Source organism: Macaca mulatta, chromosome 11 (assembly GCF_049350105.2).
Source record: "Macaca mulatta isolate MMU2019108-1 chromosome 11, T2T-MMU8v2.0, whole genome shotgun sequence".
Taxonomy (NCBI): Eukaryota; Metazoa; Chordata; class Mammalia; order Primates; family Cercopithecidae; genus Macaca; species Macaca mulatta.
Genome location: NC_133416.1, coordinates 119231484 through 119246327, shown reverse-complemented (window position 1 = coordinate 119246327; position 14844 = coordinate 119231484). Strand labels below are relative to the sequence as shown.

The window sequence follows — 14844 nt, the reverse complement described above, 5'->3', positions numbered from 1 at the left end:
AAAAATCACGACTACTGTTTACAGACTGAAAAATTATTGCTTTTTATACTACTGAGATCCTAAGTTAAGACTCTCCAAAGCAAACATTTGGTTTAAATCATTTATCTGATGTGGATAAAAGGTAGAGAAACTTGTAGTGTTCTCCACATAATGGAAAATGTAAAAATGCCTAGTTGTGTTGCCCATCAATTTTGTATATTTTCATAATTTCAATTGTTCAAAATTGCATTATATTTTGCAATCACTATGTTCAATCTGGATTTGTCTTTCATTTTAACTTTTAATATAAAAAGGGGTTTCAATGTATCTACAGGCTTGTTATTGAAACTTCCTACTTATTTGATGTGATTTATTAATATGGGAAGTATATATTCTTCCTTCTTAAGTAAGTGAAGCATAGCAAATCTACTTTAAACTGGATGGGTTAATTTATATAAACATTTTCATTTTAAGTTGGCATTTCTGCCTGGTTCCTTTTTGTTCAGATTCTTAGAAGCCACAACCTTCTAAATGGTGTAATTCATCTCAATTGTGAATTTAGTGCTATATCCCAGCATATTTTCAATATTTGAGAATTTAGAATTTTTATTTGAAGTCAACTAGTCCTTTTGGCTCAAAAGTTAGTACCTTCTATACTTGCAGTTATTAATTCAACATACATGTACTGAACACTTAATTAGCATATAGTAGATTCCACTTTAGGCTCTGCTGAGATGCTGTGTCCTAGTTAGTAAATGAGTAACGTATATCCCAGTTAGTGGCTGTGAGATGGGGAAGAGGCAATAAAAATATTAGTTTGTAATTACATCCTGCTTAATAATGTAAATCACAGTATGTGAATTGAGTGTGTCTAGATGGTCACTTCAGACTGGGCCACAGGAGGACCTCCCAAGTGGTGACCTCTGATTTGAATGATGAAGTCTCAGGAAAAAAGTAACACATATGCAAATGCCCCAAGGCAGGAGACTGCTGAGCCAGTTCCAGGAAGTGAAAAAATGTTCAAGTGGCTGGGACTTAATGAAAGGGGTAGGATTGAGATAGAAAGTTGAGCAGGGATGAGATCCATCAGGACTTTGTAGTCTGGGGAAGGAATAAGATTTTATTCTCAATTTAGTGGGAAGTTACCGGAGGATTTCAGGCAGGCTGATGACATGATTTATCCAAGGGAACTCAAACCCACAAGCTGGGATTCAGAACTTATTCAGGTACATTGACAACATGGTAGAAGTAGGAACTTTTTCTCTTTTTTACTTTCTGTCTTGTCATATTGTCCCCTTGTATGAGCCCCCAAAGAGTCAGTTTTTGCCTCTTTCTTCAGTTATGAATTAACTCCATCCCAAGGTTTTTCTTTTTTTTTGAGACGGAGTCTTGCTCTGTCACCAGGCTAGAGTGCAGTGGCATGATCTTGGTTCACCAGTCTCCGCCTCCCAGGTTCAAGTGACTCTCCTGCCTCAGCCTCCTGAGTAGCTGGGATTACAGGCGTGTGCCACCACACCCAGCTAATTTTTGTATTTTTAGTAGAGACGGGGTTTCACCATGTTGGCCAGGATGGTCTCGAACTGACCTCGTGATCTGCCCACCTTGGCCTCCCACAGTTTTTCTCTAGCAAAAGATAGGTACTTGGGCATACCTCGCTGCCATTCTTTTCTCCAGAGATGGGCTCAGGTTTATGCTTTTTTACATGCCGTTTTTTTAGATGCTGTTCCTGCTTTGATGCAGACATGTATTTCATAGTACAACTGGAGGGTAAGCTACCATGAACCAAATGCTTATACAAATTATTTGTGGGGTTCCTACAGAAGTTTATGCTTCAGAAGTGCAGAGCTTTTCTGCAACCTTCAGCTTCCATATAGTCCAGTAAATTTAGGCCTCAGATACTGTAGTTTTGGTTTTTTTTTGAGACAAAGTCTTGCTCTTGTCCCCTAGGCTGGAGTGTAGTGGCGCGATCCTGGCTCACTGCAACCTCCACCTCCTGATTTCCAGCGATTCTCCTGCCTCAGCCTCCCGAGTAGCTGGGATTACAGGCACCTGCCACCACGGCCTGCTAATTTTTATATTTTTAGTAGAGATGGGGTTTCACCATGTTGGCCAGGCTGGTCTTAAACTCCTGACCTTAAGTGATTCGCCCGCCTTGGCCTCCCAAAGTGCTGGGATCACAGGCGTGAGCCACCACACCGGCCCAGACACTGTACTGTTTTACAAATCAGAAAAGTAGTTGTTGTAGGTAAGACTACTATTTAATATTGAAATTATTGAACTCTCCTGCAAACGATTCAAACTTCCTTAAGCTTTGAGGAAATGAGCTAAAATCCAGATCCCCCTCACCATCTCTCTCACATTCTTAAGTCTTGTTGGCCATGTTCATATTCCCAGATTAGTTCCCTATGTATAATCTCTGCTGATGCAGTTCCAACATTTTTTTTGTGGTGCCAATTACCAAGAACTATTTGTAAATTACTCTTGGCACCATTTGAAATAACTTGTAAGTTCCTTAAACACAATTCATGTTGGATCCAGTGTCTGCTTTGCTTCAGGTTATCAGGAAACTCCCTTAAAATTGAAAATACTTAACCAGGTGTGGTGGCATGCACCTGTACTCCCCAGCTACTCAGCAGGCTGAGGTGGGAGGATCACTTCAGCCTAGGAATTCAAGTCTAGCCTGGGCAACATAGCAAGATGCCCATCTCTTTTAAAAAAACAACTATAAATATTTGATTGATTCTGGGATTCCAGTCCATAGTCTTCATTAGAATCTGAGTAGCAGTACTTGAGCCACAGGATTAGTAAATGCTAACAGGTAGAGGAAAGGAATCCATTTGACTTGGGTCAGGGAAGACTGGATTTTATGTGACATATGCAAATCACAAGACTCTAGAAAGAGGGCTCATCTTTAATGAAAACTATTGGCTAACAAAGGGCCTCTGACATACGATAATGTAGTTTTGCCCAATAGCTCAGGTTTCTTCAACTCAAGGCCCTGGGGTTGTAAAGAACCATACCCAGCCAGAACGCATCCAGTGCCGTGCCCATGGAGGTAGTCACATTCCTGCTTCTTACAATTGAGAATCAAGATTAGTCTTCATTCACGGACTGTGGATGCATTTAATATTAGAGTCCTTTCCCTACCTGCCATTTGTCATCTTATTCTAATTTCTATAAAACAGTGAATACTTTGCTCTTTGGAAGTGATCCTGTTTACATGGTACACACTAGAACAGCCAAAGAAAATTTACCAGTTAGAAGTGTCCAAAAAGATCTTCCAAAAGTTTCAGTGAGAACTAATGAGAAGGGAAAATGTAGAAATTATTAGTCTTTCATCATACGTGGAGTACGTAAGCTGTCAGCAGGTGGATGTTTAGGTTTAAACATCTCTTACTTACTTGGTTTGAATTGTTAGCCTAAGCTATCACAATTTTTTTGTCCCATCCAATTCAACACATGGAATTTCCTCTATTTTTTTGTTTCCAGTAACTAAATATACCAACCTGGATAAAATGGAGGAAAATAATTCAAGGTCTTATTTGCCAACTCCATTCTTTGTGTGGGTGCAATTAGACATACTTCAGGAGCTGTGGTCTGATAACATTTTCACATAGTTAAATATGAAAGTAGGGCTGTCATGAAGCTCACTATTGCAGATAACTGCTTCTGAGTCTGAAGAAAAGATGTGAATGTTGGCACAAGTGCTCTTTAGTCTGCTTTCTAGAAGTTAGTATTTATTTAGTGACAGATAGTGATTTAGATGGAAAATATTTTTTAATTTTCAGATTGGACTGGACTATATCATTTAGCTGTGTAAATCCAAGTCACAGAATATATCAGTAAAACTAATAATTTGCTATGTGTACCTCACAGAGCATGGAAAATAATCACACCATGGTCCATCAATGTTGGTTCAATGTATTCATCAATACTGCTACTGAGTTTTAAGGACTGGAAAATGGACAAAACACTTGACCATTAACAGTCAATCCATGTCAGTCTGAATATCACTGGAAAATAACAAAGGTATGCCAGTTTCCACAGTGTTACGAGGATAGTTTATTACGCTGGGAAAGTGGAGTCCATACCAGCTTAGATTCAAAGAGGAAAGCAGGTCATAGACCAAAGTGTAATTTGAAAAGACAACAGAATGGCTTCAGGTCCACTTAACCAAAACACTGAAACTTTAATTGAATGAGAATTACACCTGTCAAAGACCTGGGCCGTATACTCCTCTCTCCTCTATAGCACTAATTCCTTCTGAGGGGTCATTTCACCAGCCACCTGAGTAAGTGCTCCAGCTATCCCCAGACCAGCTAGAGACATCCCAAGCATGGTCACATCAGCATCAATGTCCAGGCATACTCAGGGCTCAGAATCGTGGGTTAGTACCACTTTTCCCACTACCCCCTTATATTCCACAAGGGACTCACAGCCAGCAGGTTAACTCTCCCCTCCCTATCCCCACCAAACCCTGGAAAACCACAGACGGCCTTTTAAAGCTCCTCTTTCTCGGCCCCCTTCTTCTGGAAGGCAGTCAGGATGTTTAAGCTCTTCTGGAGCTCCTCCTTCTTCCCATCACTCATCTTGTTCTTCTCAATCAGCCTGGCAATCCGAGTCATCTCTGATGCTGGGAAGTCCTCCCCTTGGTCTAAGATCTTCCCCATGATCTTCAGGTATTGCTCGGCCCACTTCTTCTCAGTCTCCTTCACACTTGAGAGGTTGTCCTGCCCCCGCTTCAAGAGGGCCTGGCGGCCCTCCACACCAGAGGCCCTGATGAACTCCCCGGCGAGAGCGTCATATACAGGCAGGCAACCAGGCATACCTAGGTAGACCCCTTGCCCCTTCAGCCAGCGCTGGATGGCTCCAACCTTAACTGCCCCAGTGTATGGGACTGGGTTCTCAAAGTCCCCATCCCGGAAGAGGTAGAAGACTGGGTAGCTCTCTTTGTCCAGCTTGTATTTCTCACTCAGTTCCATGTTCAGTTTGTCACCATAATCTGTGAGCAGAAACCAGACACAAAAAGCAAGACCATGAGGAACTCAGGGCAGAAAATTGCTATGGGACCTAGCTGCACTGAAGGGAAGAAGAATTTTCTTGGCCATGTAATGGTTCAAAGTGAGGAGCAACCATACATACCTGGGTTTGAATTCCTCCTCTACCACTTCCTAGCCATGTAGCACTAGGCAAATAATTAAACTCTGAACTGTTAGATGAAAAAATGGAGATTCTTCTGAATATTTATTATATGCCCACTATGTGTCAGATGCTGTTCTAGGTGCTGAGGGTCTAGTTGTGATTAAGAGTATTAAGCTCGGCCGGATGCGGTGGCTCATGCCTGTAATCCCAGCACTTTGGGAGGCCAAGGCGGGCAGATCACGAGGTCAGAAGTTAAAGACAAGCCTGGCCAACATAGTGAAACCACCATCTCTGCTAAAAATACAAAAAAAAAAAAATATAGCAGGGCATGGTGGCACATGCCTGTAGTCCCAGCTACTCGGGAGACTGAGGCAGGAGAATCGCTTGAACCCAGGAGGTGGAGGTTGCAGTGATCTGAGATCGCATCACTGCACTCCAGCTTGGGCAACAGAGTGAGACTTTGTCTCAAAAAAAAAAAAAAGAAAAAAAGACTATTAAGCTCATTCTTCTAAGGGAGAGAAGAGACATAACAAACACATAAACATAGGTGATGAGTGGCATCGGGAAAACAAAACAGCATGATGTGACAAAGTGACTGGGTAAGAAAGCCCACTTCGGGTGGTCATGGAAGGCCTCCCTGTGAAGGTGACATCAGCTAAAGGACCTGAATGTCCTGGAGCCAGCCACATGAAGATCTGGGAAGAGTGTCTCAGGCAGAAAGGACTGCAAGTGCAAAAGCTCTGAGGCAGGACTAAGCTCAGGAGTTTTCAGTCTCCTGAAAGGCCAGTCTGGCTGGAGCTGGGTGAGAAAGGGGAGCATGTGGAAGGGAAGGAACACAGTCCCTGCCACATGGGGGCTGTTGGGAGGACCGGATGAGGGAATATGTGCATGATACTTGGCCAGGTTAAATGCTTAATATGTGGTAGCTGCTGTTAGTATCTGCAAAACACCCTTCCTAACGGGCAGTAGCAGCCCCAAGGGCTGATGCTGTGACAACTGGTTTCTTACACTTTGCCAAGAAACAGCTAAGACCAACTACTAGTAGTGGTAGTATTGGATGCCTAGGGTTCCAAACCTAGTTCTGCCACTTAACAATTCCACATTCTTGAGCAAGTTACTCTAAGCATCCATTTCTTCATTTGAAACAATGGAGGTAATAGTACCACATGGGACTTCCTTCATAGAGCTCTTGCAAAGATGAAACACATGTAAAACACTCAGCACAGTGGCCTGGCAGACAGTAAACATCTGATAAATGTTAACTATTATTATTTTTCTAATAAAAGCACCAAGGGAGTTACCTAAAGTTGAGTCAAATCTGACTGACTGTCCTGGAGAGGTGTGCCAGCTATCTCTATCGGTATACCCAGGACCAGACTCTCTACTAAGTTCCCAGCTTACTACGGAATGGAGGCATCCAAGCTGGGAGGGAAGTGAGACAAGTAAGTCCCTGCCTGGGACTAAACACTTAGGTGGAGCTCTGGATGAGCCACTCCATAGCCCACAGTCCTTTAAGCTTTGAGCTTCAGGTTTTTTTCCTGAAGTATAACATGGAGATAATACATCTTGCTTCTCAGGCAGAGTTCAAGTGAAGATTTAAAATGCAATGGGGGGCGCAGATCTTTACCCTGTCGACCACTAAATGCTGGCGACTACTGAAGCTGTCACTGTGGTTGGGAGGTGCCCTTGGATTAGTGGTGGCATCAGTGCATTTGAGCTAAAGCCAAAACCAAACAGTTTTGGTACAGAAGCTGAAATGAAGACAGAAGAACTGACTATGCAGTCCACTAGGGGACATAGCACCCCCTCTGCCCTCTTCATTCTGTTCACTGCAAGGAGAGCTCAAAGTTCTCACAGTTTAATGTCAGAGAGGGGTGGAATGTCAGGGGTTCCCTTCCCTTCAGGCACCTGCACGGCTGAGCTGAGATTCCATGGTCCCAGAATCTGCTCAGGTTAAGCCTACTATGGGCACCAGATTCCTTTAGAGGCCATGAACCTGTTTACTTACACTCCTTGAGGGTGGCTCAGAAGGAAAGATGCTGGGTACTCCTCTTCCAAGTGGAAACGATTCCTAGCTTCCTCCCTCTCTGCCCTCCCCAGCCATCCTGGACTTGTCCATACCTGAGATCCCCACCTCTGCCACCAAGAGATCATCGCTGGAAGCCGAGTTTTCAGCAAGACGCTTGAACTCATCCTGCTTCTCACCGTAGGGGTACTGGGTGTCGAACTTCACCAAGACGAACTTGCTTTTGGTAATGACCTGAGGGCGTATAGAGCTGAGCAAGTGGGTGTTCCAGGGACTTTTGGGGCTAACTCCCCTTCCCAAGGGGCCCCTGTTTAAGAAATAGAGTGGAAACAAGCCCACAAGCGAGGCAAGCTCTCACAAATTAATATTTATTCATTCATCCATTGACTTATTTAACAATTTAGTGAGTGCCAGCGATGTGGAGGGCACCCCATTAGTACCTGTTCACACTAATCAAAGATATACACAACCCTGTCCAGAATAAACAAGGCTGCAGACATAATAAGGCCTTCTCCTGCAGGGTTCCTTTCAGTTAGGTGAAGGAGACCCTTTGCACACTACATCAGCCCCTGTCGTACTCATCATCCCAGGAGGCCTTTCTCAGTAAACCCTGAACAAGAAATCTGACAAAAATAAACAAAACCACCTACAAAGGAGTTGGCATCATGGAGGACGCTTTGGCTAGATAGGCTGGAGTTTGAACCCAGCAATTTCAGGGCAGTTAAGTTAGTGAGAGGCCAGGCGTGGGACAATGTGCTCTCCCTAGACTACACTTCTCTCTGGCTAGATCTCTGGGTTTTAAACTGTCGGGGCGAGACATTTAATTGCAGTAAAATTCACATAATATTTGCCATTGTAACCATTTAAAAGTGTACATTCTGTGTGATTCAGTGCATTAAGAATGTGCAACCATCACTACTATCCAGTGCCAAGAACATTTTCATCATCCCAAAAGGAAACCCCATACTCATTATGCAGTCACTCCCCAGTCTTCCTCCTCCCAGCCCCAGCAACCACTAATGTATTTTCTGTCTCTATAGATTTGTCTATTCTGATGGAAATGTACAGTATGTGGCCTTTTGTGTCTGGCTTTTTTCACTTAGCATTTTTTTTTTTTTTTTAAGACGGAGTTTCACTCTTGTTGCCCAGGCTGGAGTGCAATGGTGCGATCTCAGCTCACCACAACCTCTGCCTCCCAGGTTCAAGCGATTCTCCTGCCTCAGCCTTCCCAAGTAGCTGGGATTATAGGCATGCGCCACCAAGCCTGGCTAATTCTGTAATTTTAGTAGAGATGGGGCTTCTCCATGTGGGTCAGGCTGGTCTCAAACTCCCGACATCAGGTGATCCACCCACCTTGGCCTCCCAAAGTGCTGGGATTACAGGCATGAGCCACCGCGCCCAGCCAAGCATGTTTTCAGTTTATCCATGTTGTACCATGTATTGGTACATTGTTACTTTTTATGGCCAAATAAATATTATATTGTACAGAGGGACCACATTTTATTTATTCGCTCATCAGCTGAATGTTTGGGTTGTTTCCACCTTTTGGCTACTGTCAATAGTGCTGCTATGAACATTCACATAACATGTTTTGTTTGAACACCTGTATTCCACTCTTTTTTTTTTTTTTTTTGAGACAGAGTCTTGTTCTGTCGCCCAGGCTGGAGTGCCGTGGCGCCATCTCGGCTCACTGCAAGCTCCACCTCCCTGGTTCTGGCCATTCTCCTGCCTCAGCCTCCGGAGTAGTTGGGACTACAGGCGCCCACCACCACGCCCAGCTAATTTTTTGTATTTTTAGTAGAGACGGGGTTTCATCATGTTAGCCAGGATGGTCTCAATCTCCTGACCTCGTGATCCACCCGCCTCGGCCTCCCAAAGTGCTGGGATTACAGACGTGAGCCACTGTGCCTGGCAACCTGTATTCCACTCTTTTGGGTATACACCTACAAGTGGAACTGTGGAGGTCATATCCTAAGTCTACATTTAACTTACTGAGGAAGCCAAGGACTTCTTTTGATGGTTTCTCCCAATGCACAAGTTTTATCTAACCAGCCACTTTAGCATAACACTGCCTTTCTCACTTCCATCAACTTTTTGTTTCCTAATCCAAGTGATCCCTATCATCGAGTTTTTTCATCACAAGCAATCACTGTAAATAATCATGTCACGGCTGAGCATGGTGGCTCACACCTGTAATCTCAACACTTTGCGGGCCTAAAGTGGGAGGATCACATGAGGCCAGAAGTTCAAGACCAGCCTGGACAACATAGCTGGCTTAAAAAAAAAAAAAAAAATTGGCCAGGCACGGTGGCACACACCTGTATTCCCAGCTAAACTACTCAGGAGGCTGAGGTGGAAAATCACTTGCGCCTAGGAGTCAGACGTTACAGTGAGCTATGATTGCACCACTGCAATCCAACCTGTTTAACAGAGTGAGACCCCATCTCTGTCTCTCTCTCCCAAAAGAAAAAAAAATTATGTCAAGCTGACATAATTCTGGCTGAAGGCAAAGATACAATGTTCTGGGCTGGGCGCAGTGGTTCACTTCTGTAATCCCAGCACTTTGGGAGGCTGAGGCTGGTGGATCACTTAAGGTCAGGAGGTGGAGACCAGCCCGGCCAACGTGGCGAAACCCCGTCTCTACTAAAAACACAAAAATTAGCTGAGCATGGTGGCGGGCACCTGTAATGCCAGCTACTCGGGAGGCTGAGGCAGGAGAATTGCTTAAACCCGGGAGGTGGAGGTTGCAGTGAGCCGAGATCGTGCCATTGCACTCCAGCTTGGGTGACAAGAGCGAAACTCCATCGCAAAAAAAAAAAAAAAAAAAAGATACAATGTTCTTGTTAGTCTTTGTCCTTTACCGTGTACTGATGTCCTCTTGGTTTTTAAAAATATTTAACACTGTTTAGGGACACAAAGGAGGGAGGAAAAGACACCAGAACAGGTCATCTTTAAATGCCAAAAAGCCTGAGCTCTGGAGGCCTAAAAGCAGGAAAGACTTAAAATACAAATGAGTTCACATCCCTCTGGCCCAGCTGGCCTTATTTCAGTTCAGCACATGAAACTTACTCCCACTCAGAGCTTTTTCATTTGCTCTCTGCTGGCTGGAATGTCCTTTCCCCAGTTCTTTTCATGGTTATCTCTTTATCATTCAAGGCTCAGTTCAAATGTCCCCTGCTACTGGGGACTCCTCCAATCAGACTGTCTAATATGGCTGCATTTTCATCATACCCTGGTATCATTACCCTGCTGTATTTTCTTCAGTGCATTACTCACTCTCTGAAATCCTTATTTGCTTGTTTTCCATCCTCTCCACTAGAATATACATTTATGAGAATAAGGACCTTGTCTGACCTGTTTTCTGCTGTATCCCTAGTGCCCAACAGTGCCTAGAATGTGGCAGATGTTCTGAAAATATCTGATGAATGAACAATACTCTGACAGGCTTTGTAGCAGATGCTACATGTTGGGGAAGGGGAGAAGCACTTGTTTAAAAAGCACAACACGGGATACCTACTTTCAAGGGCCTGCATTTGTATTATGGAATAATATTAATAATTATACGGTGGTCTAACATTAAAATATAATTCAGAGATCTCCACCTTTTACTTCCACCATTCTTAGTTACAAGGGTAAGGCAGAATGGTTTTGAATGGCAAACATTCGCATAAAGAATTTTCTCTTGTTATCTTAGTCTGTTATGTATGTATTTATTTATTTTTTTGAGGCAGAGTCTCACTCTGTCACCCAGGTTGAAGTGCAGTGGCGCCATCTCAGCTCCCTGCAAGCTCCGTCTCCCGTATTCATGCCATTCTCCTGCCTCAGCCTCCCAAGTAGCTGGGACTAGAGGCGCCTGCCACCACACCCAGCTAATTTTTTTGTATTTTTAGTAGAGACAGGGTTTCACCGTGTTAGCTAGGATGGTCTCGATCTCCTGACCTCGTGATCCACTCGCCTTGGCCTCCCGAAGTGGTCTGTTATCTCTCTTTTTTTTTTTTTTTTTTGAGACGGAGTCATGCTCTGTCGCACAGGCTGGAGTGCAGTGGCCGGATCTCGGCTCACTGCAAGCTCCGCCTCCCGGGTTTACGCCATCCTCCTGCCTCAGCCTCCCGAGTAGCTGGGACTACAGGTGCCCGCCACCTCGCCCGGCTAGTTTTTTGTATTTTTTAGTAGAGACGGGGTTTCACCGTGTTAGCCAGGATGGTCTCGATCTCCTGACCTCGTGATTCGCCCGTCTCGGCCTCCCAAAGTGCTGGGATTACAGGCTTGAGCCACCGCACCCGGCCTGTTATCTCTTAATGATAGCTTTAGAAATCTATTTTCCTCATCTACTTCCTACCAGCCCTTGGTGTCCAATGGGCTGGTAGGAATCAGCTCTACCATTACCTATAATTAGGCAACTCACTTCTTTAAAGTATAGATAAGTTCATTATTCATTCATTCATTCGTTCACTGAATAAAAAGTTACTAAGGATCTATCATGTGCCAGGCCCCATACTAAGTGAACACAGCAGGGAACAAAATGGGATCTCTTAGATCATGAAGCTAACATTCTAGTGATGGTGAAGGGAAAGAAACAACAACAACAAAAAAAGATACTGGAAATCACCAAAAGGCAAAGCGTGGAACAAGGCTGCCAGACACAACACTAGTACATTTCCCTTTGGTTCAATGGTGATGAAGAGAAGATCTGAAAAGAGACTGGAGAAAACGTTTTGTTCATTCATGCAACAAATTAGTTATTGTGCACCTTCTATGAGACAGGTAATCTGCTACGCAGTGCAGATGATCAGGAACAAAACAGACACGGAGCTTCTTCATGAGCACATAATATTCCAGGGAGAGAGAAAGATAGCAAAATGGATTTTAAAAAAATCAGTGATGAGTGCTGTATGGAGAAATAAAACAGATTAACGTGACTGGCACTTTAGACTGGGGGAAGATAAATCAAGGAGGAATTCTAAGAAGGAAACACTTAACCTAAGTCTGAATGATGAGAAGTAACCAACTAGCCTTTCAAAGTTTGGGTAGAGAATATTCCAGTCACAAGGAACAACTAGTGCAACACATCCTAAGGCAGTAAAGAGCAAGGAATATTCAAAAGACAGGAGGAGAATGGTTGGGAGATGAACGGGAAGCCAGGAATCAGGTCATGTAGGACTTAGGCTACTGTGTGGAGACTCAAGAGTGGAAGCAGGGAGACCAGAGAAGAGGCTATTGTAATGTTGACCTAGATTAGGGTGATAATAGTAGAAAACACTGTTAGCTTTATGGTGCAAAGTTTCCCTTTGGGTTACACTTGTTCTGTGATATTATCTCACTCCCATGGAGCAGGGTAGGGTAGGGGTGTCACTTTGCCAATAAAGGCCCCCAAATCATAGGGTGCTGTAGGGTGTGTCTGTGTGTGCCTGACAACCAACCAGCCATACCTACACCTTTTTTTTTTTTTTTTTTTTGAGACAGAGTTTTGCTCTTGTTGCAGTGCAATGGCATGATCACAGGTTACTGCAACCTCCGCCTCCGGGGTTCAAGCAATTCTCCTGCCTCAGCCTCCCCAGTAGCTGGGATTACAGGCGCCCACCACCACGCCCAGCTAATCTTTGTATTTTTAGTAGAGACAGGGTTTCACCATGTTGACCAGGCTGGTCTCCACCTCCTGACCTCAGGTGATCCACCCACCGCCACCTCCCAAAGTGCCAGGATTACAGGCATGAGCCACCACACCCGGCCCACACTTTTTTTTTTTTTTTTTTTGAGATGGAGTCTCGCTCTGTCGCCCAGGCTGGAGTGCAGTGGTGCAATCTTGGCTTACTGCAACCTCTGCCTCCCGGGTTGAAGCAATTGTCCTGTCTCAGCCTCCCAAGGAGCTGGGACTATAGGTGCCTGCCACGACGCCCAGCTAATTTTTGTATTTTTAGTACGGACAGGGTTTCATCTTGTTAGGCTGGTCTCGCCTGACCTCAGGAAATCCACCCACCTCAGCCTCCCAAAGTGCTGGGATTACAGGCATGAGCCACTATGCCCGGCCTACACTTTTAAATTCTTGAAACTTTGCCTTGAATGAGCTACAAGTGCCAAGTCCATGACAGGGAATGCTTGAAAACAGGGAAGACTTCAACCACTGGAGAAAACTACTTCTTGGTTTCACTTCCCCACAATGAGTACAAAACTCGAAAATGAAATGACTGGCTCTCTCGCAACACTAAGCTTGCCCATCTCCTAGAGGAAGTTAAAAGCTGCTCGTGGGTGAAGACAGGTGCAAGAGGAGGGGACTGGGACTGCGGTATTGCATTCTGCCACCATTTCCAACCGTCCATTTACCCAGGCCAGGATCCCTAATTCTGCAAAAATGGAAGGGGGAGGGGCAGAGGTAGTGGCAAATTCTTCCATGCCTTGACCCAATTTTATTCATTTTGTTGCCAAACCCAAGATGTTTTCTACAACAGCTATCCCCAACCTTTTTGGCACCAAGGACTGGTTTCATGGAAGACAATTTTTCCACGGGGGTGGGGGGTTGGGTGGTTTCGACATGAACCTGTTTCACCTCAGATCATCAGGCATTAGATTCTCATAAGAAGCACACAACCTGGATCCCCCAGTTCACAATAAAGGTCGTGCTCCTATGAGAATCTAATGCCGCAGCTGATGTGACAGGAGGTGGAGCTCAGGATGTAATGCTCGGTCACCCGCCGCTCACCTCCTGCTGTGCGGCCCGGTTTCTAACAGGCCACCGACAGGCCTGGTGGTTGGGGGCCCCTGCTTTTCAGGGTGGCTGAACTGAAGCTTATTCTTCAAGCTTGCACTATTCAAGATGTATGATATCTGATCATTGTTTGCATATGCAAAGCAGGCTGCAATCCATGCCTGGGGAAGAGGGGCGCGAACATGCAGGCTAACGCGCCTGCATTTCTCCCCGCCAATCCCTCCCCGCTACCACAGCCGGGAGCCCAGTGGCGTCGGCCTCGCACCGCCCTCCGGTTCTCGCACTTGGGATTCGAGGGTTGGATCTCTCCAGGCACCACCCTCTCCCCCTAGGTGAAGGGAAGGGGAACACAGTTCCCTCGGCATCTTTGCAAGGGAGGATGCAAGTATAAATGCTGCAAAAGCACGGGTGCGCCGGGGCCCTGAAGCGTGCATGCCCGGTGGTCATAACATTCCCCCGGCTCAGAGTCCACTAGGCCTGTAGGACTCCGGGAAGCCCTGGGACCATTGCTACAGACCACCTCCCGTCAGCTCCCGGTGTCCAGCGTCCATCCACTAGCGCGCGCTCTTCCAGGCGGCCCGACAGCACCTGCGCGCGACGTCCCACGCCCCTGTTACCTTGTAGAAAGTGACCGTATCCAGGGGAAGGGCGCCCTTAGTGTGCAGGCCGCTGCCGCCATGCGGAGCGGAGAGGAGCAGGAAGCCCAGGAGAAGGGGAAGCAGCGGGGAGAGAGACGCGGCGCGGGACACAGCTGCAGCCATATCGCCGGGTTCCGGGCCAGGGAGGTAGGTAAGCCGTAGTGGAGAACGCCGGGAGTCAGCGATCACGTGACTGGGGGGGGGGGCGGGCTCACGCGCGCTCACGTGGACACCCCAGGAGGCTCCCGTCTGTCTAGGGTGAGAGGGTGGGGCCACGTGAGGGGCGGGGGTGGGGGGTGGGGTGGGGAGAAAGCTGCCGCGCACGCGTACTCGGCGAAGCTCGCGTAAGGCCTGGG

General features: G+C 45.8%; 1 protein-coding gene and 1 long non-coding RNA gene across 3 annotated transcripts; one reads left to right on the top strand and one right to left on the bottom strand.

Moving 5' to 3' along the window:
- Window positions 1–4017: 4017 nt before the first annotated feature.
- Window positions 4018–14650, bottom strand: ERP29 (endoplasmic reticulum protein 29). 2 transcript variants are annotated; one of them, NM_001195735.1, is made up of 3 exons: window positions 14468–14624; window positions 7243–7381; window positions 4479–4981 (listed from the first exon to the last, which is right to left on the bottom strand). In NM_001195735.1, the coding sequence occupies exons 1-3, from the start codon at window positions 14609–14611 to the stop codon at window positions 4479–4481; spliced, it is 786 nt and encodes a 261-aa protein (NP_001182664.1). In that variant the 5' UTR covers window positions 14612–14624. The 2 variants fall into 2 exon arrangements, with proteins under 2 accessions (XP_028684782.1, NP_001182664.1); XM_028828949.2 differs by lacking the exon at window positions 7243–7381 and having other exon boundaries at window positions 4018–4981; window positions 14468–14650.
- LOC144333087 (uncharacterized) lies at window positions 11134–14679 on the top strand. Its single transcript, XR_013401443.1, has 2 exons — window positions 11134–11276; window positions 13027–14679. It is a non-coding gene; the product is annotated as an uncharacterized LOC144333087 (long non-coding RNA).
- Window positions 14680–14844: the final 165 nt, after the last annotated feature.

Coding starts and splice junctions, on each gene's coding strand:
- ERP29 (NM_001195735.1), bottom strand. CDS start 14,611: ATGGCTGCAGCTGTGTCCCGCGCCGCGTCTCTCTCCCCGCTGCTTCCC. Junction 7,382..14,467: donor ATACGGTCACTTTCTACAAG/GTAACAGGGGCG, acceptor ATACGCCCTCAG/GTCATTACCAAAAGCAAGTT. Junction 4,982..7,242: donor GGCAGAGGTGGGGATCTCAG/GTATGGACAAGT, acceptor TTCTGCTCACAG/ATTATGGTGACAAACTGAAC.